This window comes from Canis lupus, chromosome 20 (genome assembly GCF_003254725.2).
Source record: "Canis lupus dingo isolate Sandy chromosome 20, ASM325472v2, whole genome shotgun sequence".
NCBI lineage: Eukaryota > Metazoa > Chordata > Mammalia > Carnivora > Canidae > Canis > Canis lupus.
The window spans coordinates 5,813,766-5,837,922 of record NC_064262.1 but is presented as its reverse complement, the minus strand read 5'-3'; the positions used below and the strand labels follow the sequence as shown (position 1 = coordinate 5,837,922).

The following is a 24,157-nucleotide window of genomic DNA, read 5'->3' as shown; positions in this document are numbered from 1 at the left end:
AGAAGAGTTGGGGGCGGGCCTTCTGCCCTTTCCCAGGGTCCCCAGCACCTCCCCTCTCTGGCCCCAGGCTTCTGTCTAGAGTCACCTTGGCCACTCTTGGAAGCCAATTAGGCCCCTAGTTGCGGCAGTGGGGATTATTATGATTAATAACGCCCCCAATCTCCCAGGTGCTGATTCAGCCAGGAGCTTAGGGAGGGGAGGTCACTTTATAACGGCCTGGGGGGGGGGTCAGAGCCTGAAGTCGTCCTGCCGGAGCCCTGGGTGGCCAAGCTCAGGCCTCAGCAGCACTCTTAGGACTGAGCCACCCACGGGGCAGCCGCCAGGACCGCAGCCATGAACGGGACGGAGGGCCCGAACTTCTACGTGCCCTTCTCCAACAAGACGGGTGTGGTGCGCAGCCCCTTCGAGTACCCACAGTACTACCTGGCTGAGCCATGGCAGTTCTCCATGCTGGCTGCCTACATGTTTCTGCTGATCGTGCTCGGCTTCCCCATCAACTTCCTCACGCTCTACGTCACAGTCCAGCACAAGAAGCTGCGTACACCTCTCAACTACATCCTGCTCAACCTGGCTGTGGCTGACCTCTTCATGGTCTTCGGTGGCTTCACCACCACCCTCTACACCTCTCTGCATGGATACTTTGTCTTCGGGCCCACAGGATGCAATGTGGAGGGCTTCTTTGCCACACTGGGCGGTATGAGCTGGGGTCTCAGTGGTGGGATGGGGCGGGGGGGATACGGGAGCCAGGAGGAGTGGAGGGATCTGGAGAGACAGCCCGTACTTGGGGATGGTGTCTAAGAGGGCTGCTCCCCACTATGTTCACCAGCAGTGTCTACTTGATCAACACACACTGTTAGTGATGATAAGCTAGGCTGTTTATTGAGGGCAGGCATTGGACACTGTTGCTCTCTTCCTTTACATCAAGGAATCTGAGCATGAGAGAAGTCAATGGCCTTGCTGGGGCCACACTGTGGTGGGGAGTTTCCACCCCACATCGCTCTGGCCCCTCGGGCCGTGTTCTGTTTCCCTTGGAGCACCTGTGCTGGTCAGACCAATGCCGGGCACTGGGGATAGGGGTGGACAGGTTGGATCCCTGAGCTCAGAGCTCTCAGCCCAGGATGGCACACAGATGATCAGTTCTCCAGCCACTGGACTCTGCCTGTGTTGGGCAATGTGCTCAGTCTCTCCCCACTGGCATCCATCTGACCCTGCAGAGAAGGGTCTGTCTATATGTGGTACCCCTGTCTCACCCGTGTCTCGTGGCCTGAAGCTGGGTGATCTGTGTTCATTGAGGGTGACAAACACCCAGTGATGGCTGGAGATTCCCTGGGAATGGGGCTGAGACAGCGCCCTGGACATGTGAAGCAAAGAGAAGACAAGGCGACAGAGCAGTCCTTTGGCTGATGCTAGGCTCTGCAGCCACCCCGGGCTCTCTCCTGCTTGCCTGAGAGGCTGTGTGTCCCAGAGAAGGGGGGCCAGTCCTGGATCTGAGCCGGAAGACCCAGGCCCTGGTCACTGCCCTGCCACATCCCTGAATGTGTTTCTTCCCTTCTCCTGGCCTCACTTTCCTCAGCTGCTAAACAGGATCTATTGTCTCTCCAGCACCCTCATCACTTTTCCAAAGAAACTATTCGAAATCATCTTTTTTTTTCTTTTTAAAAGACTTTATTTATTTATTCATGAGAGACACAGAGAGAGGCAGAGGCAGAGGTAGAGGGAGAAGCAGGCTCCCTGTGGGGAGATGATGTGGGACTCGATCCAGGACCTGGGATCACGCCCTGAACTGAAGGCAGATGCTCAAGCACTGAGCCACCCAGGCGTCCCTCGAAAGCATCTTTCAAAGCTACAGATCACCACACAATGTAATGCCTTCCTATGGAAGGAGTTTCTTCAGAGGGGAAGAACTTCCCCACACAAAAAGGCTGGAAGACAGGGATGAGAAGGTACCATGTACAGGTGGGCACTTCCATGCAAGGTTGGCACCAGTTTACAATTATTATTTTGGAGTAATAATTATTAGCGTTCACTTTGTCTCTCAGAAACATCCTGGTTTGGTTGATAGAGTCTATGGCCAACCTCCCCATTGAGTTTTGGGGTAATGTTTGAATACCCCCATTCTTTTTTTTTAAGATTTTATTTATTTATTCATGAGAGACACAGAGGGAGAGAGGCAGAGACACAGGCAGAGGAAGAAGCAGGCTCCATGCAGGGAGCCCAATGTGGGACTCAATCCCCAGACCCTAGGATCACAACCTGAGTCAAAGGCAGATGCTCTACTGCTGAGCCACCCAGGCACCCCCAAATTTCCCCATTCTTTTCTGCTTCTTCCTCTGGGCAAATGATTCCCCAGCTTCCTGGCTCTGAGATGCGGGACCCATAGACCCAGGTTATTTCATTCCCCAGGTGGAAGAGGCCACTGCTTAAGAGGGAGGGAGGATGTCCAACTCCAACAGGCACTCTGCCTGTCACCCCGGTCTACTCCGCACATTCTCCTTCGCAGACTGGTTCTTCACCCCTCTTCCCAGAGTCCAAGCCATCTCCATCCCAAGTCCTGGCCCCAGCCCTGCCCCAGGCTGCCTTCCTGGCCGCCCTCTCCCACCCAGGAGTGCTCCCTCCTTAGGCAGTGGGGTCCAGGTAGGTGGTGTGTTGACTGATCAGTTCCTGACTGCCTTGCAGGTGAAATTGCCCTGTGGTCTTTGGTGGTCCTGGCCATTGAGCGGTACGTGGTGGTGTGTAAGCCCATGAGCAACTTCCGTTTTGGGGAGAACCATGCCATCATGGGCGTCGCCTTCACCTGGGTCATGGCGCTGGCCTGTGCGGCACCCCCCCTCGCTGGCTGGTCCAGGTAATGGCACTGAGCAAAAGAGAAGGGTCCCCGTCCCCGGGGGGGAGGTCTCTGTAGGGTCCCTCACCCAGGACTCAAACCTGGTGCTGTCTGGTTCTGGGCATCGAGCTTATATGTCCCCTACTCTAAACGGCCACCCTGACAGCTCTCCCAAGGGAGGAGTTTAGGGCAAGGGAAGAGAGAATCAGACCCTAATGTTGCTATGGGGGCTGGTCCCATCTCCTGAGCCCCCATGTCAAGGAGAATCCAAGACGCCCCAACCCTTCACCTTGGCTGTGCCCCTAATCCTCAACTAAGCCAGGGCCAGATTCCAATCCTCTTTGCCCCATAGGCAGTTCCCTCTGACCTTGGGCCTCAGCACCCAGGGAGGGCGAGCCTGCCTAGTGCAGGTGGTGACATTGTAGCTGCTGGGCTGGGAACTAGGTCCTGTCCAGCCTCTAGTCCATCATTCCCAAATGGGGCTCAGATGGGAGATAGGAGGACAGTGGTTTGGGAAACTGGACTGGTGACCCTGTGGGTTCCTGGAGGCCTGGTGTCCCTCTGGATCCAGGAAATCTCTCTTCCCCTCCCTCCTCTCTCAGCCTGCAAGGTCAATTTTTGTTCCTGTTGAATCTGAGCCGACCCCCTCCAGACTCTTTCCCTATGTTTTCCAGTCCTGCCCAGTCCCATCCACACAGACACAGCCAATGAACACCATTGTCATCATCCTCTGAAATGACTGAAACATCCTGACCTCTTGTTTCTAGGAAATGTGCAAAGATCCCTTAGTTACTCTGTGTGACCATCTTTGGCTTAGAAAATACTTATACCCTGTTAGTAAGAACTTGGTTTGTACGAACTGCCTCCGATACAGAATTTGGGAGCTTTTTCCTTCTCTCACCAACCTCTGCCTTGCAGAGCCTGAGGCCTAGTCTCTGGCCATTGGGAGCAGCGTGTCTGGTGAGGAAACACAACGCAGGTCAGCAGTGTATAGGCTCTGCTAGGTGAGAGACTGGGCCATCTTGTGATACCACAGCCTCCGTACAACCAAAGCACATTGTTTTCACAAAGGGCATTTGAATCTCTCATCTCCGTTGATTTAATCCTCACAGTCATGTAGCCAAGCAGATATTTTATCATACCCATTTTACAGAGAGGGAAAGCAGGCCCAGAGCAAGACCAGCCACACAGCAGGTGTGTTGGCAGAGCCAGGGTTCTGGTCGACTGCAGCCTGTTCCCAGGTCCTTCACGCGTGGGTCTCCCTTACACCCTCTCCTGTCTCACTCCCCTCTGGTGCTCAGGTACATCCCAGAGGGCATGCAGTGCTCATGTGGGATCGACTACTACACACTCAAGCCAGAAATCAACAATGAGTCCTTCGTCATCTACATGTTCGTGGTCCACTTCGCCATCCCCATGATTGTCATATTCTTCTGCTATGGACAGCTCGTCTTCACAGTCAAGGAGGTATGATCCTTGTGCTGGGTGCTGGGGACACATGTGCTGGTTGGGTTGAGCCCGGCTCCTGTCCCAAAGGAGTCTGGATAGCAGGCCCTATATCCTTGCAGGCAGCTGCCCAGCAGCAGGAATCGGCCACCACCCAGAAGGCTGAAAAGGAGGTCACCCGCATGGTCATCATCATGGTCATCGCTTTCCTGATCTGCTGGGTGCCCTATGCCAGTGTGGCATTCTACATCTTCACCCACCAGGGCTCCGACTTTGGCCCCATCTTCATGACCCTCCCAGCGTTCTTCGCCAAGTCCTCCTCCATCTACAACCCTGTCATCTATATCATGATGAACAAGCAGGTGCCTGCTGGCGGGACAGGCGGGTCCAGGGGCCCCAGGCTTCAGGCACTGCCTGTGGAGGACAAGCCGTGTCCTCAGTCATTCCACTGGCAAAACCAGGCAGCGAAACTGGCATCCCCCAGGGCATCGGTCATATGGGAGAAATGCAGATTCCTGCTGAATCAGAAGCTCGCGGTAGGCCCAGGAATTTGCATTTCTAACAAGCCCTCCAGGTGTCTCTGAGACTGGCTCAAGGATGAGATGCGCCAGGCCAGATGGTTCTGGAGGCCCACTTTAAAAGTCAGATAGACTAAGTCCTAAGCCTGGGAATGGGATGCCATTTTCCACAAAGCTGAACAAGGAGCTAAGTCTTAATCTGAGGGATGAAGGGATAAAGCAGTTCTTTAACATCAACCAGTGACTTCTCTGCAGAATACATGATCCAGTGGGGAAAACATGGTCTCTGGAGCTAGGCATATCAGGTTCAAATCTCAGTTCTTATTTTCTAGCTTTGTGACCCTTGGGCAAGTCACTTCCCTTCTCTGGCCTTCAGTGCCTTCATGCCTAGAGAGGGCAAAATCCCAAACTCTAGGGCTAAATAAGATACTTACAGACAGCCCTTGGCACACAGAGGGCATCACGGAATGTCAGCAGTAGCAACACCCCCTTGGGTTCAGTCCCTGGCATCTCTGGGCGGGGGGGCCACATGTGCTTTACTAAGTTCCCTCCAGGAAGCCAGAGGGCAGTGGAACCCTGTGAGTGCCAGAAGCAGGGAAGGGGTTGGAGGCAAATTTTGCCAACCACCCCAGTTTGCTACACACACTTTTAGTGGACCCTGACCCTGACTCATATCCCTTGCCTTCCAGTTCCGGAACTGCATGATCACCACCCTCTGCTGTGGCAAGAACCCACTGGGTGACGACGAGGCCTCTGCCAGCGCCTCCAAGACGGAGACCAGCCAGGTGGCACCGGCCTAAGCCCTGCCAAGGACTCTACGGCCGATTGTAGGAGTCTCCCATTCCCTACACCTACCCCCAGCCACAGCTGCCCCACAGGAGTCAGTCCTGTCAGAACCAGGTTACAGAGTCTCCCTGAGTTTGGAAAACAAACAAAAAAAGAATTAATGAGAGAAGATGAGGCTCCCCACTCGGCAAGGATGCTTGCTCCATCTGGAGTCGAGTTCCCAGGGGCCAGTGGGATCTCTGCCCCTCCTCCCCCCAACTCATCTCTCAGGAACACAAGAACTCTTGCTCTCTGGAAAAGTGTCCCAGCTTAGGGATAAGTGTCTAGCACAGAGTGGGGCACACAGTAGGTGCTTAATAAATGCTAGGTGGATGAGGGAAGGAACGAATGGAGGAATGAATGGAGGAATGAGTGGGCTGGGAGAGCATATCTATCCTCTGAAAACACCTTAGCAGCAGCAGCTCACCCTCAGCTGATGACCCTGAGCAGTTGTTTCCCTCCCTGGGAAACACTTTCTTTCCCTGAAAAATGGAAATCCCAAATCCCTGGCCCTGCCAACACATGGCTGCTGTGAAAGATCAAACAAGATTTTGTGTGTGTGTGTGTTTGTGTGTGCCAGTGTGTGTGCATGTGTGAGCACTTTGTAAATGGTAAAGAGCTGTACAGATTGTAGTTAACATTATGAATATCAATATAATTAATTAATATGATCATCTCCTCTTGATAGTGACCATTTTGAGATCGGGCAAAGCCCTGAGCATACAGCCTGAGCAGAATTTTTAATATTAGCCAGGAGTCAAGGCCAGACCAGGGCTGATGGCTGGGCAGCAGGGAGGGACAGTCAAGGGAACACAAAACGCAGTCATCAGGATTGAAAAAATGTCAGGGCACTGGGGTCTGGACCAAGGCCCAGCGTCTCACCTCTGGCATGGAGCTGCAGGCCCGGTGCTTCCCCTTCCCAATACGGCCTAGGGAGAAACAAGCCTTTCTTTCAGCTTCTGCAAACCACCCACTCTCCTGCCCAGCAGCTAGGCCACAGCAACTCTGGGCCAGCTTGGAGCTTCTAGAAGCCATATTTACCTGCCTACATTTAATGAAGAGCTGATTCCCCAGTGTCACCCTTGTCTCAAAGAGCTTAGAAACAAAAAGTAGGAAATTCAGATGGACTCACCTTCCCTAGGGATGTTCACAGGTCCCAGATTCCAGCTCCTTTGCTGGGTGAGCCCGTCTTAATAGCTCCACTCCATTCTCCATTCTGGAGAGTCCTTGGTGCAAAGCTGGCCAGAACTCTGGGCATCTGAATCGAGCTGCCTACATAACTGCCCCCCCCCCCCCCATAACCAAAACACGAAGCTCTAGCTCTCCCTGGCTCAGCCTGGAGACTAAGCAAATTGGGGCATTAAAAGCTCAGCTCCTATACTTGGTGTTAAGGGTGGTGGTTTTTGTTGCTCTCAAGCTCTTTATCTGCAGGATGGACTGAAATTGGGCAGCATCCACCTGATCCTGACCCCCAGGATGCTGGGTTTGGGCAACCGGCAGAGCCCCCTGGGGGTGCGGGGTAGAGGGAGCAGACCTGGGCATGAGAAAAGTCCCAACTTTGGAGTCACAGAGACCCAGGTGGCCTGTGAAACTGCAAGCAAGTTGTCATCTCTCTGCATCTCCTTATCTGCAAAAGGGGAATCTTACACTGAGCTTAAGAGGACTGCAAGCTTCATGTGGCCAGCCTACATCCTGGCGCACTGCAGCTAGTGGGAGACTTCTGACATTCCTGGGCCTCAGTCTGAAGGAGGCCTTATGGAGAGAACATCATCTGCAAGGGGAACAAGGATGGAGATATAGGCCTAAGAGTTACCCTCAACCTCCAAGGTGGGAAAGGGTGGCTGGAGCCTGAGATGGAAGGTCCTCAGTGTCATGGTGGGGCTGGAGCAGGTAATAGCTGGGCTCTTTACTGTGACCCCTCTTTACTCTGCCTCCCTAAGTGGATGTCAGTCAGGATTTCTTCAGCTACAAGTCGCAGGAACTCTAAACCAATAGGGCTGAAGCAAAAGGAAGAAATTATTGGCTTCTGTAAACAAAAAGCTCAGGGCTTCAGGCACAGCTGGATGCAGGCACTCAGATGTTATCAGACTTCTGTATCTCCCCTTCTGGCTATGCTTTTCTCTGTGTTGGCTCCACACATAGGCTGACTGTTCCCAAGAGGTGGCATGAAAGGGCTACCAGCAAGTCCTAGGCTCGGGAAGCAGCTCACAAAGTCAACTGCTCTTTCCTCACAGTTCTGGCAAAGCTCCCTGGGTAGGTCTCTTATTGGCCAAGCCAGGGTCAGCTGGTCACCTCTAAACCCATCACCAGGCTAGAAGGGGGATTTGTCCTCTGATTGGCCAGCAAGGGTCAGCTGGTCACCCCCAAACCCATCACCAGGCTACAAGGGGGATTCATCCTCTGATTGGCCAGGCCAGGGTCAGCTGTTCACCCCAAAACCCATCACCAGGCTACAAGGGGGATTCATCCTCTGATTGGCCAGGCCTAGTCACCTGATCATCCCCCCAGCTGTAAATAAACCAAATGGTCTGAGTGAGGGTGGGGACTGGAAGGAGCCCAAAAAATACCTGGGGGGTATGGCTGCCAAAAGGAGGAGGGCAGGAGACAGGGTGGGCAGAGCTAACAGTGGCCCAGAGGGGCTGGCCACGAAGTGGGTGATGTCCGGCTCCACCAGGCCTCCTTCCCACAGTGTGGATGCCAAGGAGAAGATTCCCACGGCTGGTCCCCCAGATCTCACTCTCCATGTCAAGGGTGTTGGGCAGGCGTGGCAGTGGAAGGGACAGTGGCCGGCAGCCCTGTGTCCTCACTGCCCCACCTCAGCCCACTTATTCTGAGAAACGATATGCTCGTTTCAGCCTCACATCCAGAGAAAATAATTTACTCTCAAACCAGAAAAGTCTCTTTTTTCCTGGTAGAGAGAAAATTCTCTTTCCCTTTTTAATTTATAATTGATGTGACAGCCACTTTGGGGCACTTGCCATGTATAAAGGCAAAGAGCTGCCGACTTAGGTTAGGTTGGGTTGAGGGTGTGACCCACGTCATCTCCAGGCTCCAGGTAGCATCAGGTTTATGGAATGCCTGTTGTATACTCTCATATCTATCCACTCAACCCAGTGTAAGGAAGCAGACCCCAGGCCAGGGTGCGCAGAGGACTCAGAGATGGATGGGAGGGAGCAAGTCTCTGGTCTGTGACCTGGTCAGCCTCAAGGACACAGAACTCTCTCACCTCGATCTTGCCTCTTGGAGGAGAGAGTGTTGAACCAACCCTCCCACTCCAGCACCACCAAGTCAGCAAAACCTGATGGCAGCCTACCCCATGCCCCCCAGCAGAGACATGCACTCCTGCCCCCCCAGGGTGCTCCCAGAGAGGCAGTGGGTGCTCTTCCCAGCCATGCAACCTCAGACTATGTCCCCCAACCTAATTAGGTCTCAGGCCTCTCCACTTTAAAAAGGAGACTCATCCCAGTTGGTAGAATTGTCTATAGAGACTGATGAGATTATTGCTATGAAAACTGCAGTGCACAGTAGGCACTCAATAAATGTGAGTTTCCTTCCCAGAATTGTGAACCAAGTTCAAAGGAGCAGCCCCTGGTGCGGTGGTCAAGAGATTAAAATAATGGAGGAGCCTCAGAAGAGGTGGAAGCAAGTGCTAACAGCCCCCGATACTCATTTCCTTTCCTTCTTTTAGTAATATCACTCCAAGTTCTAGCTGGGCTCCTAGCCACTCACTCAGCACAGGACTGCATCTCCCCCCACTTCCCTTGCATCTGCAGTGGCATGACATTAAGGTCTGGCCGAGGGGGTATAACCGGAAATGGTATGTGCAGTTCTGGGTTGCACGTTTCAGAGAATGGAGGCATCTTCCCCTTCTCTTGTTTCCTGTCTAATGGCTGGAGTGTGGTCATGATGACCAGAGCCACAACAGCTATCTTGTGTCCTGAGGGGGAATCTGTGGGCAGAGAACAGCATAGCATCAAGCAAGAAGGAGCCTGGCTGGATCTCCCATGCTGCCTTCCCACCCTCCACAACTTACACTTGAAGAGTCTCATGAGAGAATGATTTCATGGGGTTTTTTTGTTTCAACCGCTGTTGTTTTGGAGTTATAAGCTGGTTTCTTCACTAACATGGAGGGTTTCTGGGTTCCAGCCCAGGTCCTCTCTGAACTTTAGCTTCTTCATGTATAAATAAAATAGTGAATATAAAACATGGACATAGAACATGATGGCTATTACTATTTCTGCCCTGCCTTCTATGCATTTATTGACTAAAGTCACAAATGCCCACAAATACATGGGGCTAGCGTTACACAAAACAAACACCTTATTGCTGCTCCAAAAAGTAGAACTGTAATCTTTAGACCTATGAGAAAGTTCACCTGGAGGAGACCCCCCACTCTATGTTTGACGATGGTAAAACAGTTGTCAGCAGGACTTAAATCCCCTACCGGTCTCAGTAGGAGTCACATAAGTGCACTGAGCAGCCCTTCTTCTCTCCAGCAGTCTGATCCTCACACTTATCATTTCCCTGTAAAAAGGCAATCCTCTAGAAGAATTTTTAGATCTGCAGCACATTTTAGAACTTCTTTCCTCCAAATGCAAAGCTCTATCCTGGCACAGCCCAGGAGCAGGGTTTCATATGAAGCTCGTGGGAATGTTTGTATCTTTGAGTCTTTCTCTATTTCTCAATTCTTGGAAATTCCCCACAATGTGATCAAAATTGCTGCCCCTGTTTGTGCCAGCACCATGTGCCTCTTTGCCTCATCTTGTTTCCTGCTCTAACATGGTTCCTGCAGATGGTTCTCAGGCCTTCTTCTGCTCGGCCAGGCTGGGCTCTGGCACTGGAGTTTCACAGCAGTGGGTGCTGAGTGCCTACTGTGTGCCAAGGCACTGTACTAGGCACAAGACAGACACAGCCCTGCCCACCCCTGGGGCCCTCCAAAACTCAGGGGCTAGTGTGGGAGAGCTGTAACTCAGGGTGCTAGAGGTCCTGAGGGCTGCTGGAACCAGTGGAGGGGGTCCTCACCTCCTAAGGGGTTGGTGGGGGGCTTTTCAGAGCTCTACTGAGTCCAAAAGGATGAATGGAAAACCATACAGAGAAGGTGAGTGAGGGTAAAGAAAGGCCTTGTAGGTAGACTCTATCAGTTAACTTATGCTGCATGACAAACAACCTGCAAACCTGATGGCTTATAACAACACATCATGTATTGTTGCTTGTGATTCTGTGGGTCAACCAAGTGGTTGGACTTCTGATTTGGACTCAGCTTGGTCAAACTCTGCTGGGCTCATGAAAACATCTGTGGTCAACTGGAGGTTTGGCTGGTGGACCAGCTGTGGGCTGGGTGACAGGAGTGACCATGCTGTGGGCCTCTGAACATCGAGCAGGCTAGCCAGGGCTTGTTCACATGGAACTTCCACCATATTCTGTTGATCAAAGCAAGTCACAAGGAGTATGAGAGGAGCTGGAAAGTTTCATGCAAATGGACATGGATATGGACAGGCAGGGGTGAGAAATTGGGGCTATTTTTGCATCCATCTAACACACACATAAAAGAAACACAAAGGAGAAAGAGAGCCCAGCTGTTAGCATCTAGCCCATTCCAAGAGCCACAGTGGTTGACTGTGAGGTTCCAGGGAGAAAGGGGGTCCATAAGGCAGATTCAAGAGGTCAAGCTTCCACTTACAGGCAGTGGGGAGCTATGAAGGGTGCTAGGCGGGGGAGCGATATCTGATTTCACTTTAGAACACTTTGATGGCCACCACCTCCCTCAATCCAGACATCTGGTCATGGAGAGTCCCCTGGAAAAATCCCAACAATAAAGAGACTACCAGGAGAAGAATGCAGATCTGTTTGAACCTGTCCCCTCCAAATCCTACATCCTCCTCAGAGGTAAGCACTGCTATTACCTTGGTATGAATCCTTTCAGACCTTCTTCTGTGCCTTCACTTATACACAAACACATGTGCGTACACCCACACATACGCACACTCACACATGCATTCTCTCTTCTCAGAAGGGGGGGAGCAGGGATCCCTGGGTGGCTCAGTGGTTTAGCGCCTGCCTTCGGCCCAGGGCCTGATCCTGGAGTCCTGGGATTGGGTCCCACATCAGGCTCCTTCCGTGGAGCCTGCTTCTCCCTCTGCCTGTGCCTCTGCCTCTCTCTCTCTCTCTCTGTCTGTCATGAATAAATAAATAAAATCTTAAAAAAAAAAAAAAAGGAGAAGGGGGCAGCATATTCCACAGACACATTCTGGGTTCATTCATTTTCATTTTGAAAATTATTTTATTTTTTTGGAAGAGATAAAAGATCTTTATTTTCACATCCACCTCCTTCCACTCCACCCCCCTAATTAGTTTATTTACTTAAAGTGGACTCCACACCCAATATGAGGCTTGAACTCATGACCCCAAGAGCAAGCACTGCATGCTCCACTGACTGAGCCAACCAGGTGCCGCTCTGGTTCACTCATTTTCACTGCTGTATACTACACCACCATGTGACTAGAACACAGTGTATTTGTCCACTTTTCTCCTGGTGGGTATTTAGGTTGTTTTGAATTTTTGGTGGGATTGCAGTGAGCATCCTTGTCTATCAGTGTAAGAGTTTCTCTCATATTTATCCCCAGAGTGCTATGGGTGCGATGTGGCACAAATCTGTCTTTAGTTCTATTAGATGTCACTGCACTGCTTTCTAGAGTGGCTTCCAGCTTACTCTCCCAGCAGCTATGTGTTTCTTTACGTTCTGGACACCCAGCATCGGTAGACAGCTAAATATCTGTCATTCTACCAGGTGTGAAGTACCACCTCCTGTTTGGTTTAATTCACCTCACACTTCAAATGGCTGCACACTATTCTGCACGATGCAGTAGTTCAGCCAAGCCTTGAGGGATTCATTTGGAAGTTAGTTCTCTCTCTCGTTTTTTTCTTTTCCAGATAATGCATCAATTGTTTCTTTTCTGACTAATGCATTCCTAGGGCAGAGAAGTAAAGTTGCTGAGTTCAAGGAAATACCTTTTCAAAGCAGGCTGCACCCCAATTTACCTCCCTGGGGGAAGCCCTGAGGGCCGGGCTCCCTGCATCCCTGCCTACACTGCTTTCAATTTTAGTTAATTTGATGGGAAAATAGTATCTTATCACTGTTTCAGTGTGAATTTTCCTGAACGCTAAGGAGGTTGAGAATATTTTCTTGTGTTTTCAGCCTTCCTGGTGAATTATCTATTCATATTCTTTGTCCTTTTTACTAATTTATGGAGATTTTTGCTAGGTAAGCTTACTTAAAAATTGCTCATTCAAGTTGCCTGGGTGGCTCGGTCAGTTAAGCGTCTGCCTTCAGCTCAGGTCATGATCCCAGGGTCCTGGGATGGAGCCCCACATCAGGGGAGTCTGCTTTTCCCTCTCTCTCTGCCTCTCCTCCCTGCTCGTGTGTGTTCTTGCTGTCTCTCTAAAAAAATAAATAAAATAGTTTTTTAAAAAGTAAAAATTGCTCATTCATCCCTTCAAACTTTTTTCTTATAAAGCAAAACAAAAGGAGGTCACAGGTTAATCTGGGGTGTCTGCTCCTGGAAAACCCCAGCAGCCTGCCTTCAGTTGCCACTTCTTGAGAAACCAAGGTCAGCCTGGGAACAGGAGTGGCATTGGGGCAGGTGGGATTGGAGGCCACAACCCAGGTGTGCCTAGTTTCCCATCAGCATCTCCAGGCCCTGTGGGGGCAAAGGGCACAGGAGGGATCAAACATCTCAGCACCCATCATTTTGCCATGGGCCTGAGACCTAGTGAAATCAATTGACTCACCCAAGGTCACAGAGGAGTGGGTGGCCAGGCTGGTGTATCAGCACACAAGGCGGGTTGCAGTGCCCATCCCAGGCCCCTTGCCCCAATCAGCAGCTCAGAGCCTCCCAGCCCAATCAGAGGCTAATTGGAGTGATGCGGCTGGGCTGCTGATATATAAGAGGATGGGCAGGCGTGCAAGTCTCACGCCTTGGGAAGGGGTCTGACCATCTGCATCTGTGTCTGCATCTGCCTGTGCAATGGCTCCTGGGAGCATTGCCTCCAGTGACATCTCAACCTCCTCAACCTCTTCAACCTCTACAGAGGGGTCATCCGTGGTGTCTGGGTCTGAAAAGCCAGGTAGGCAAAGGAGGCAGCTCCTCAGGAGCCTATTCCCTGGGTGTCCTGGAACCTCCCTGTGCCACCCAGCGTCCTCAGCCTGCCTGGCCCCAGCACCCATCCCACAGGCCATTGAGTTCACATGCTCATTGGACAGAAGAGCCGATGCCTGAGATGGCAGGGGCCAGGTCCGGTCTGGGTTCTGAGGTTGGCCCAGCTCAGTGGGAGAGGGCAGAGTGGGCTTCCCCAGCTGGAGCCCATTTCCTGTCAGGGGAGGGCTGGCGGCTGCAGAGCAGCTAGTTGGAGGTTTAGCAACAAAGAGCAAGCATTTGATATAAGGCTGGGCCTTGGATTTAAGGCTGTATCCCAATTTTCAGTCCACAAACAATGCCTCAGGGTTTCTCTGGATATAGATAGATCCGTTCATTTCCTCCAGGAGCTCCCAGTCTGAAGGGCAAGACTGCTTTATTTATAGATGCCATTTGATAATGTTGGCATGTGCTTTACTGTCGGGAATCCAGAGGGCTGTAGGAATCCAGAGGAGCCACTACCCATTCCAGGAGGTCAAGGAAAGCTTTCTGGAGGAGGTAACCCCTGAAGGAGAGTTAAGCCTCACCCAGGAGAAGGAGGGTACAGTAGGAGCAGTGTTCTGAGTGTGACTAAAGGCTCCTTCAGAGGAAAAGTTGGAGGGTGGGTTCCAGGTGCTTTGAAGCCTGGGGCAGAGTTCCTCACTCTGGCTTGGGAAGTCAGGGCAGGTGTCCAAATCCCAGTGCTGCGTGGGCCTGGAAGGATAAGTGAGAGCTACCGGAGTGCCCACAGGGGACAGAGGCCACCCAGGCAAGGGAAGAGCATCAGCAGAGGCCCAGGAGCAAGGGGGCTGGGGGAAGCATCCAGGGAGTCCCAGGCCGCCCCACCCTGGCCAGGGGCAGAGTGGCAGGGCAGGAAGGGGGAGGGGCAGGGCCTGCCACACTGAGCCTCCAAGTCTCCAGCTGGGCCCTTATGCTGAGGACAGTGGGGAGGTGAGGGAGGTGAGGTGCAGAGGGAAGGAGATTGGGGCCCTCGGGATAGAGGGGGGAGAAACCCATGAAGAAAGGGTGGAGTGGTGTGGTGGTGAAGGCGATGGGAGGTCCAGGGTGTCCTCCAGGTTCTTGCGTGGGGGTCTGGGTAGATATAGTGGGTGCCATTCGTGGGAGAGAGGGTGGAGGGCAAGTTTGGGGGAGCTGTGAGTTCTGTTCTGGTCATGCTGAGATACAGCAGGCATTGAATAATGCAGGAGGAGGACTGAATTCAGCTGTAGGAACCCCGAGGAGGCAGGAGATTTGGGGTGGCTCCCTGGGACAGGGCCTGGCTTGGGGGAGGGAGGGGGGTGGTTAGAACTGTCATCATAAGCCAGGCCAGAGGACGCTGCAGTTGGGAGTGTGCAGATTTCTTTAGAGACTCCATCCCCACTGTACAGATGGGAAGATTGAGGCCCAGAAAGGAGAGTGAAACTCCCAAGGTCCTGGATGTGGCTGACGAGGGATTCCACACATTCAAGAGCTCTGGCCCCAAAACGAGTATTCCCAGACATGGAGCTCTTCCTGGTCAGGAGGCAGCAATAGTTGAATTGGATTAGGTCTCTACAAGTTTTTGCTTTTTTTTTTTTTTTTCTACTTTAAAATGTGTGTGTGTTTTTTAAATATATGTGTGTGTGTGTGTGTGTGTGTGTGTGTGTGTGTGTGTGTGTATTTGGGTCACCTGAGTGGCTCCAGTGCTTAAGCAGCTGCCCTCAGCTCAGGTCATGATCTCTGGGGTCCTGGGATAGATCCTCACGTTGGGTTCCCTGCTCAGTGGAGAGCTTGCTTCTCTCTCTGCCGCTCCCCCCAGCTTTCATGTGTGTTCTTTCTCTCTCAAGTAAATTAAAACCTATATGTATATATAAACATACACACTCATATATATATATGAGCCAATTGATTCCTTTTTAAAAGTCTTTAATTTTTGCAAATTGATCAGAAGCCAACATTTCTAATCACCACACTTAAATTAGGTCTTTGATATTTAGACCACTTTTATGTGTCTTTAGTGACTGACGGCTTCTCACCCCTTGATCCTATTTTCTTTTGCAACTTAAAAAAACAAAAACAAATAATTGAGATCTCAACAATTTACATATGAGACAATTCACCCATTAAAGGATACTATGGCTATTAGTATATTCACAGCTGTGTATCCATCACCACAGGCAATAGTGGAGTTAGAATAGTTTCATCCTCCAAAAGAAAACCTGTACCCCTTACAGTCTCTGCCCTTTCCCACCCACGATCCACACCCCCACTCCCACCCCCCACCCCACAACCATTAATCTACTTTTTGTCTATTATTAGCCATTCAGGACATTTTGTGTAAATGACATCCTACAACATGTGACTTTGTGACTGACTTCTTGTACCAGCATGTTTTATTATTTTTAAAGATTTTATTTATTTATTCATGAGAGACACACACACACAGAGACACAGGAAGAGGGAGAAGCAGGCTCCCTGCGGGGAGCCTGATGTGGGATTTGATCCTGAGACTCTGGGATCATGACCTGAGGCAAGGGTAGATGCCCAACCACTGAGCCACCCAGGCATCCTCCCAGCGTGTTTTCAAGGATGTATTTCATTTTTTCTTTTTGCTGGATGATTTTCCATTTTACGGCTAATCCATGTTCTGTTTATCCAATTCATTAGTTTATGGACATTTGGGTTTCTACTTTTGGCTATTATAAACAATGCTGTTATGAACATTTGTGTACAAATCTTCATTTGAACATATGTTTTTATTTCTCTTGAGTATACACACCCAGGAGTGATTCTTTTGTAACTTTTTATGTATGAAAGCTTCCAAATGCATGCAAAAGTAGACTGAGTGGTATATTGACCGCCCCCCCAACACACACACACACACACACACACACACACACACACTCCCTTCCCTATGCACCCATCATCCAGCTTTAACACTTATCAGATCCTAACTAGTCTTATTTCACCCACTGTGTTATTTCAAAGCAAATGCCAGGCTTATCATTTCACCTATAAATAGTCCCTCATTTATCTTGGTTTTTAAATTTTTAGTTCTTATATTTTTGTAAGAGAGGAGCAGGGAAGGTGCAGAGAGGCAAAAAGCAGAGGGAGAGAAAGAATCCCAAGCAGGCTCCATGCCCAGCACAGAGCCAAACATGGGGCTCGATCTCACAACCCTGAGATCATGACCTGAGCCAAAATCAGGAGTCGGATGCTTCATTGCCTGAGACACCCAGGTGCCCCATCTTTGTTTTTTTAAACTATTTTTAATTCATATACAATATTATATTTAGTATACATATAATTAATATTGTAATTCATATACAATATTTATATTTTAGTATTTTGGTATTTTGTTTTTTGTTTTGTATTGTTTTTAAAGATTTTATTTATTCATGACAGACCCAGAGAGAGAAGGAGAGACACAGGCAGAGGGAGAAGTAGGCTCCCTGTGGGGAACTTGATGTGGGACTCAATCCCAGGACTCTTGGATCATGACCTGAGCCACTCAGGCATCCCGTGTGTTATTTGTTATTTGTATATGTTACAAAATGTTTACCATTATTAAGTGTAGTTACCCTATACAAGTGAAATCAGTCTTTTCTTTCTGTCTTATTTCACTTAGCCTAATACCTTCTAGGTCTATCCTATGTTGTTGCAAATGCCAAGATTAGGGCTGAGTAATATTCCACTGAATCCACATACCATGTCATCTTTATCCATTCATCTCTTCATGGACATGAGCTGCTTCCATATCTTGACTATTGTAAATAATATTGCAATGAACATGGGGGGGTGCATATATCTTTTTGAATTAGAACTTTTGTTTTCTTCAGGTAAATATGTAGAAGTAGAACTGCTCAACAGTAGGGTAGCTCTATTTTTAAATTTTGAGGAACCTCCATATTTTCCAGAGTGGTTGCATCAATTTACATTCTCACCAACAGTACACAAGGGTTCCCTTTTCTCCACAGCCTCACCAATATTTGTTATTTTAATCTTATTATTTTTCTTAAAGTAGGCTTCATGCCCAGCATAGAACCCAACACAGGGCTTGAACTCATAACCCTGAGATCAAGACCAAAGCTGAGATTAAGAGACCCTTAACTGCAGAGCCACCCAGGTGTTGCTATTTCTTGTCTTTTTTAATTTTAGGCCTTCTGACAGGTGTGAGGTGCTATCTCATTGTGGTTGTGATTTGTATTTCCCTGGTGATGAATGATGTTGAGCATCTTTTCATGTGCCTCTTGGTGATCTGTCATTGGAGAAATGTCTATTCAAATCCTCTGTGCATATTTTATTCAGACTGGTGTTTTTGGTTATTGAGTTATAGGAGTTCTTTATATATTTTGGATATTAACCCCTTGTAGAATACAGCATTTGCAAATACCTTCTCCCATCCAGTAGGCTGCCTTTCCCTTCTGTGATGATTTCCTTCACTGTGCAAACCTTTTAGTTTGATGTGATCCCAATAGTTGATTTTTGCTTCTGTTGCCTTCAATAGTTACCTTTAAAAGATAAGAGCCTCTTGCAAATAACTACCATGCCATCAGCAAACCTGAAAAAACATCATCCTTAATATCACCAAACATTTCCAACGTTCACATTTATCTGGTTGCACCCCCGACACACACACACACACACCACCACTAGTTGGTATAAGTCCTGTTCTGAGTTTGAGCCAAGGATTCCACGTTGCATCTGGTTGAAAGGGCTCCGCAGTCTCTTTCATCCGTAGGGCCCCTTCCCACTTTTTCTTTTCCTCCTTGTTTATTTGTAGAAGAAGCTGGGCTGTGTGTCCTGGAGCGCTCCTCACAGTCTGGATTTTGCTAATTTCCTCTCCATGGCCCTCTCGCCAGCCCCTGGATTTCCTGTAAACTACGGTAGTTAGATTTAGACAACTGGCCTGATTTATTTTGTTTTCTAAAAGGACCATTTAATTCTTTCAGTGAATCTTTATGGAGCCCCTGGTGTGTGCCCGGCCCTAAACCCTCGCTGGGGACCGCGGCCGACAGCGTGCTGTCCTCCCCTCGGGCGCCCACCTGGGGTGGGCTCGATCCCCCAGACCTGCTGCCCCCCAGCCCCGGTGCCCAGCAGGTGCCCAGCAGGTGCCCAGCAGGTGCTTTGCTGGGCGTGTCTGTTGTTGATGGGGCCCGAGGGCTGTCTGGGCTCCGGGTGACGCCGCGTCCATCCGCAGGCCCGAGCCGCGGCGTCGGCAGAGTGGGGCGCCGTCACCCGCCCGTGCTGCGCATGGTTCTGGAGGCGCTGCAGGCGGGCGAGCAGCGCCGGGGCACCTCGGTGGCCGCCATCAAGGTTTACATCCTGCAGAAGTACCCGACGGTGGATGTCATCCGGCTCAAGTACCTGCTGAAGCAGGCCCTGGCCACTGGCATGCACCGCGGCCTCCTTGTCAGGCCCACCAACTCCAAGGCCAAGGGGGCCACCGGCAGCTTCAAAGTGAGCCTGCTTGGGCTGGACAGTGGGGCTGGGGGAGGCCAGGGCGGGAGAGACTGGGCCCCAGAGTGGGAACCTCCCTCCCGACTCCTCCCCGGGCCCTGGGTGCTGGCCCCTGCCCAGAGGCTTTTCTTTCCCCACCTTCTCTCCCTGTCTTCCTTGTGTCTTCTTGGAGATGCCCTCTCCTCCAGGGAGCTTAGCGGTGTGCCTCGCCTGAGACCCTGCAGGGGCCCAGTTCCCCGGCTGTGCCCACTTTCATCCCTGTCACGTGTGTTCAGTGACCAGGGACTGTGTCCAGTGTGCTCACTTCTGGGTCCCGAGTGCCCACAGCAGCTCCCTGGAACTCTTCACAACGGACAAGGCACACCCAACCAGGAGGTCTAGAAGGTCACAGTTGGGTTTGCACCTCGTGCCCTCTGGCTCCAAACCCCGGGTCTCCAAACCAGGGCTGGCACCTCCCAGAGCCACAACATCCTCCCCTTTCCAAGGGGAGGGTCCCGGAAGGGAGGCATTCAGGGCCACCTAGAGCTGAGGGCAGATTGGGCACAAAATTGAACCCCAGCATTGTGACTGCCAGCTGCCATCAGGGAAATCTCAGGGACCCAGGGTCTGTCTTGGCATTGCTGGGCCCTGGCACGTGGCAGTTGCTCTGACAGTAACCGTAGAACACTGTGGAACTTTCTCAACTGCCATGTTCCAGTCCCCATGGTAACCAGGTGGCTGAGGACAGCTCTGTCCTCGTAGAACTCCCAGGCAGGGGCCAGAGCTGGACACAGCTATGGCAAGGCCAGATGCACAGGGTGGGGTCAAGGAGAGTTGAGGAGGTAGGCACTGGGGGTGCTCATGGCTGGGTTAGGCTCTAGGGCCTGAGAGCCAGCCAGGAAAGAGGGCTGAAGGGAGGGGAGACAGGGAAGGAGCCTGAAGTGTCATAGAGCTACGAGTGTGTGTGTGTGTGTGTGTGTGTGTGTGTGTGTGTGTGCGCGCGCGCACGTGTGCACACACGTGCACACATGTGTGCTAGGAGCAGGGGTGGTTTCTGGTCTTGATGGTAATAGGAAGCCATGAGATTTTGGGGGTAGAGGGAGCAACATCATTAGAGGTGGGCTCTAGCAGGACAGAGACCACTTGTTTGCGCGGGGCTCTCGAATTGCCCTGCCTCTCACCCACTCCCTGATGGCCCTATTGTAAAGATGGGAAGACTGAGGCCAGTGGGAGAAGAGAACACTTGGCCGAGTTGCAAAGGCAGTTGTGAACTCTGAGCTATCTGACTTGGAAGGTCCACCAGAGAGGCAAAAGGGAGATGTAGGGAGTTATGGAGGTGTGAGCCATGAGGTGGGGGCAGGGCCTAGGTGGGAGAAGGAGGGGGCGTCAGAGCCACAATGAATGGGAAGAGGTATGGGGTGAGAGGTCAAAAGAGATTCAGAGATGAGCATCTCAGAGGACTGGGGTCAGGACTCAGTGTGTGCTGTGCAGTTTATTCCCAGGAGCCTGGCTTTGAGACTTCTAGACACAGGGCTAGAGTGGGGCGGAGGAGGTGTGCCTGTACATAAGAGAACCTAGGGTGTGTCTAGGAGACTCAGGTTCCCCCCCACTCTGCTCCTATTTAGGAGCAACACCCCTCCCTTGAAGAGCAATACAAGGACAGAATGTGTCTTTGGCATCAGGCATTTAGGAAGTGGTCATGCATCTGCCCCTCCGACTTTACCTCCTCTTTTGGACAAAGCCTTCCTCTCTGAGCCTTGTGTAGGGTGTAGGGTCCCGGGGTATGAGACACTGAGAACTTCTCTTCCACCAGTTGGTTCCCAAGCATAAAAGGAAAGTTCAACCCAGGAAGACCTCCACCATGACTGCCCCCAGGAAACCCGGTGAGGGCAAGGAGAAGGTCCCCAAGAAGCCAAAGGAGGCAAAGAAGGACCCTCCCAATCCAGACAAGGTGAAAAGGGGACCCAGGAAGCCAGGAGAGGCGAGGACTGCTCCTCCCAAACCAGGTACAGCCAAGGAGAAGGCTCCCAAGAAAGGCAGCCAGACCAAAAACCAAGAGGCAAGAGTGAGTGAGGCCAGGAAGGTCTCCCAACAGCCAGACAAGGCCACGCAGGCCCTTCCCAGGGCCACGGGGCCCAGTGGGAAGTCAAAGGTCAAAGGCAGGAGGAATAGCCAAGGTAGGTGTGTGAGTGGGGTGAGAGGAGCGCTGGGGACAGGGGTTTGCGGCAGCCACTGCATATGAGGTGGGAGGGTGGGAGGGGCCTGCTCTCCAGTGGAGGTTCCTTATCTAGCAAGTGTGCCTGAATGCTTGGCTTGACCTGGAGAGTAGGGGAACTCATGGTAGATGTGGGAGGGTAGGTTTAGGGAAGGGGGAGCCTAGAGAGAGAAGGAGCCTGACTCATCTGAGAGAAGTCAGGGGAAGCTTCCTGGAGGAGGTGTCCCAGGGAGGACAACAGCCTGTGCAAAGCTTTGCCCAGAGGCATGCACAGAAATGCAAATAGTTCTGTGTGCAGTGTGGGAAATAGGGGAGCCTGTGAAGGGCAGCTGGGAGCCTGGAATGTATCTGGAGGACAATGAGGAGCCATGGAAGGTCTTCGAACAGGAAACAGCCTAGGGTACAGGGTATATTTTAAAATGTATCACAGCTGCTATGTGGAAGGCAGGCAGAAGACTAGAGACTAATAAACCGAGTTAGGGGTCTTTGGTGCAGGTGAACACAGAGCCTGCCTGGTGTCTTGCTCAGTTTGAGAGATGGTCTTCCTCGGTCCAGTTAATCCCCCAACCATCCCATGAGAGAGATGCTGTTGCCCGCAGCTAATGCAGATCAGGGCACCCAGGCTAAGAGGGGCTGACCGACTTGCCCCAGGCTGCAGAGCCCATAAGCGTCAGAGTGAGGAGCCCCGGTCCTCCCTTCCCGGAGGCCAGCGGCTCCTCCTGAAAGGGCTCCTTCCCACATGCTCTCCCCGCCCTCTGACAGGTGGTGAGACCCACAGGAAAACAAAAGCTGGGAGTCGGAATTCAAAATCCACCATCCCCAAGGTGGGTGTCTGTGTGACTCCCCTGGTCTGGGTCTCCCCGCTGAGCAGGCATGAGCTCGGGTGTCGCACACCCGGCCCCTGGAAGGTTCCATGGAGAAGGGGGTAATTTGCTTTTGTACAAAGCACAGTTCACCTCTGTCTGGCCCTCCGATGCTCTGAGGATCATCACCCTCATTTAACACGTAAGAGATGGGGTCTCTTGTCCAAAGTCCCCCAGACTTCCACCCTCTTGGAGCCCACTGGGATTTCAGCCCTTTTCTTGTGAGCTCCATGCTATGTGCCCAATCCTGCCCCACTCTGTCTTCTTGTTCCTGGTTTGCTTTCTTATAGGGCACGAATGGTGCTGCTTCTCCAGCCAAGAAGGAAAACCGTGTCCCTAAAGAAGTCATTGCCCATGCGGCCAAGGAGGGACCTAAAGCCAAGGCTGCTGCTCCTCCGAATGGTGGCAGGTCTAAGATGCTGCCTGAACACCTGGCCAGGAAGACAGAGGCCCCCAGGGGCCCTAGGAGGACTGGCATGCCCACCAAGTCCTCCTCATCCAAACTGGCCAGTAGGAAGGCAGAGACTGAGAGCTAGAGCTGGGGTGGAGACACTGAGGTTCTGCCTGAGTTTTTATTCCCCAACAAACTGTCACTCTATTTATTTCATTGTAAACTATTTATCAATAAAGACTTTTTTTTCCCCTCACAAATCGGTGTGGGTGGAGGCTGAGATCCAAGGATTTTTACCGTCTGTGGTTTGGGCCCAGATAGGAACTCCTACCCTGGGTGAGACAGGTTGTACAACATAAAGGGCTGGTGCAGGGGTGGGAGGGGTGTTAAACCCAGCCTGAGATCTGGGACTGCTTCCTGGAGGAGGTGGCTTTTGGTCTTAAAGGATGAGCAGGAGATGGATGAGGCAGAGGACCCAGCATGTGAGGTGGGGCTGGACAATGTGGTGGAAGGAGGGGGTTTGTGGCTCTGAGAGGAGCATGGGGTAGGGAGAAGAGTGAGTGATGGTGTGGTCAAGGGAAGGTAGACAGTTGGGGGGCAGGGAGGGTTACAGGCATGGAAGAGAGCCTAACGTGGTGTGTGTTTTGAAAGAGCCCTCTGGCTACAGAGAGGACTGTTCAACAATAGTTACTGACTGAGGCCCTGCTGTAAGCAACAGAAGGAGGAGAATGTGCAAAGGCCCTGTGGTGGGAACATGCTTGACAGGTTCAAAGTGCCTCAGGGAAGGCCCAAGTGGCTAAAGTCCAATGAGGGGGGGGACAGTAATGGGAGATGAAGTGCAGGGTGCTTTAAAAACCTCTGTGATCCTCTTCCCATGGAGAGGTGGAGTCTAGGTCCCTGTCCCTTAAATCTGGGCTCTGTGATTGCTTGAACAGTAGAATACAGAGGAAAGGACATTAAGACAGTTTCTGGGCCCAGACCTTGGGAGACTAGCAGCTTCTACTCCCTGTGTGTACTATTTATTTTTGTTTCTGCTTTGACACTTGCTCTTAGAACTCTACCACCATGCTGTGGGAAAGCCCAAGCAGCTGGTGGAAGGGAACAGAGGCACCCTGATTTGCAGCCCCAGCCAGAGGAGTGGGCCACCTCTGAATCCCAACTTCTAGCTGCAGTTGAGCTGCCTCAGCTGACACATGTGGAACTGGGACAGGCCTTCCCTGCCGAATCCTGTCCTAATTGCAGATGCACAGCAACATCCAGTAGTGCCCCCATATCCATGGTTTCACTGTACGCGGTTTCACGCTGAGGTCAAGCGTGCTCTGGAAGCTGGTGATCCTCTTTCTGATGCGTCATCAGAAAAGTTGATAACAGTCTGATGTTATGTCACAATGTCTGTGTCCTTCCCCTCACTGCATCTCCTCACTTAGACCTTTTATCCTCTCCCATCACAGAAGGAGTATAGTACAGTAAGTTGTTTTGAGAGGGA

The 24,157-nt window shown here is 51.4% G+C and overlaps 2 protein-coding genes across 2 annotated transcripts; both read left to right on the top strand.

Moving 5' to 3' along the window:
- Positions 1–240: 240 nt before the first annotated feature.
- RHO (rhodopsin) lies at positions 241–9,641 on the top strand. Its single transcript, XM_035702806.2, has 5 exons — positions 241–694; positions 2,677–2,845; positions 4,126–4,291; positions 4,393–4,632; positions 5,478–9,641. The coding sequence occupies exons 1-5, from the start codon at positions 334–336 to the stop codon at positions 5,586–5,588; spliced, it is 1,047 nt and encodes a 348-aa protein (XP_035558699.1). The 5' UTR covers positions 241–333; the 3' UTR covers positions 5,589–9,641.
- Positions 9,642–13,881: 4,240 nt separating this feature from the next.
- LOC112662963 (histone H1.8) lies at positions 13,882–22,931 on the top strand. The gene is made up of 5 exons (XM_049097785.1): positions 13,882–13,904; positions 18,782–19,223; positions 21,016–21,379; positions 22,180–22,241; positions 22,571–22,931. The coding sequence occupies exons 1-5, from the start codon at positions 13,882–13,884 to the stop codon at positions 22,814–22,816; spliced, it is 1,137 nt and encodes a 378-aa protein (XP_048953742.1). The 3' UTR covers positions 22,817–22,931.
- Positions 22,932–24,157: the final 1,226 nt, after the last annotated feature.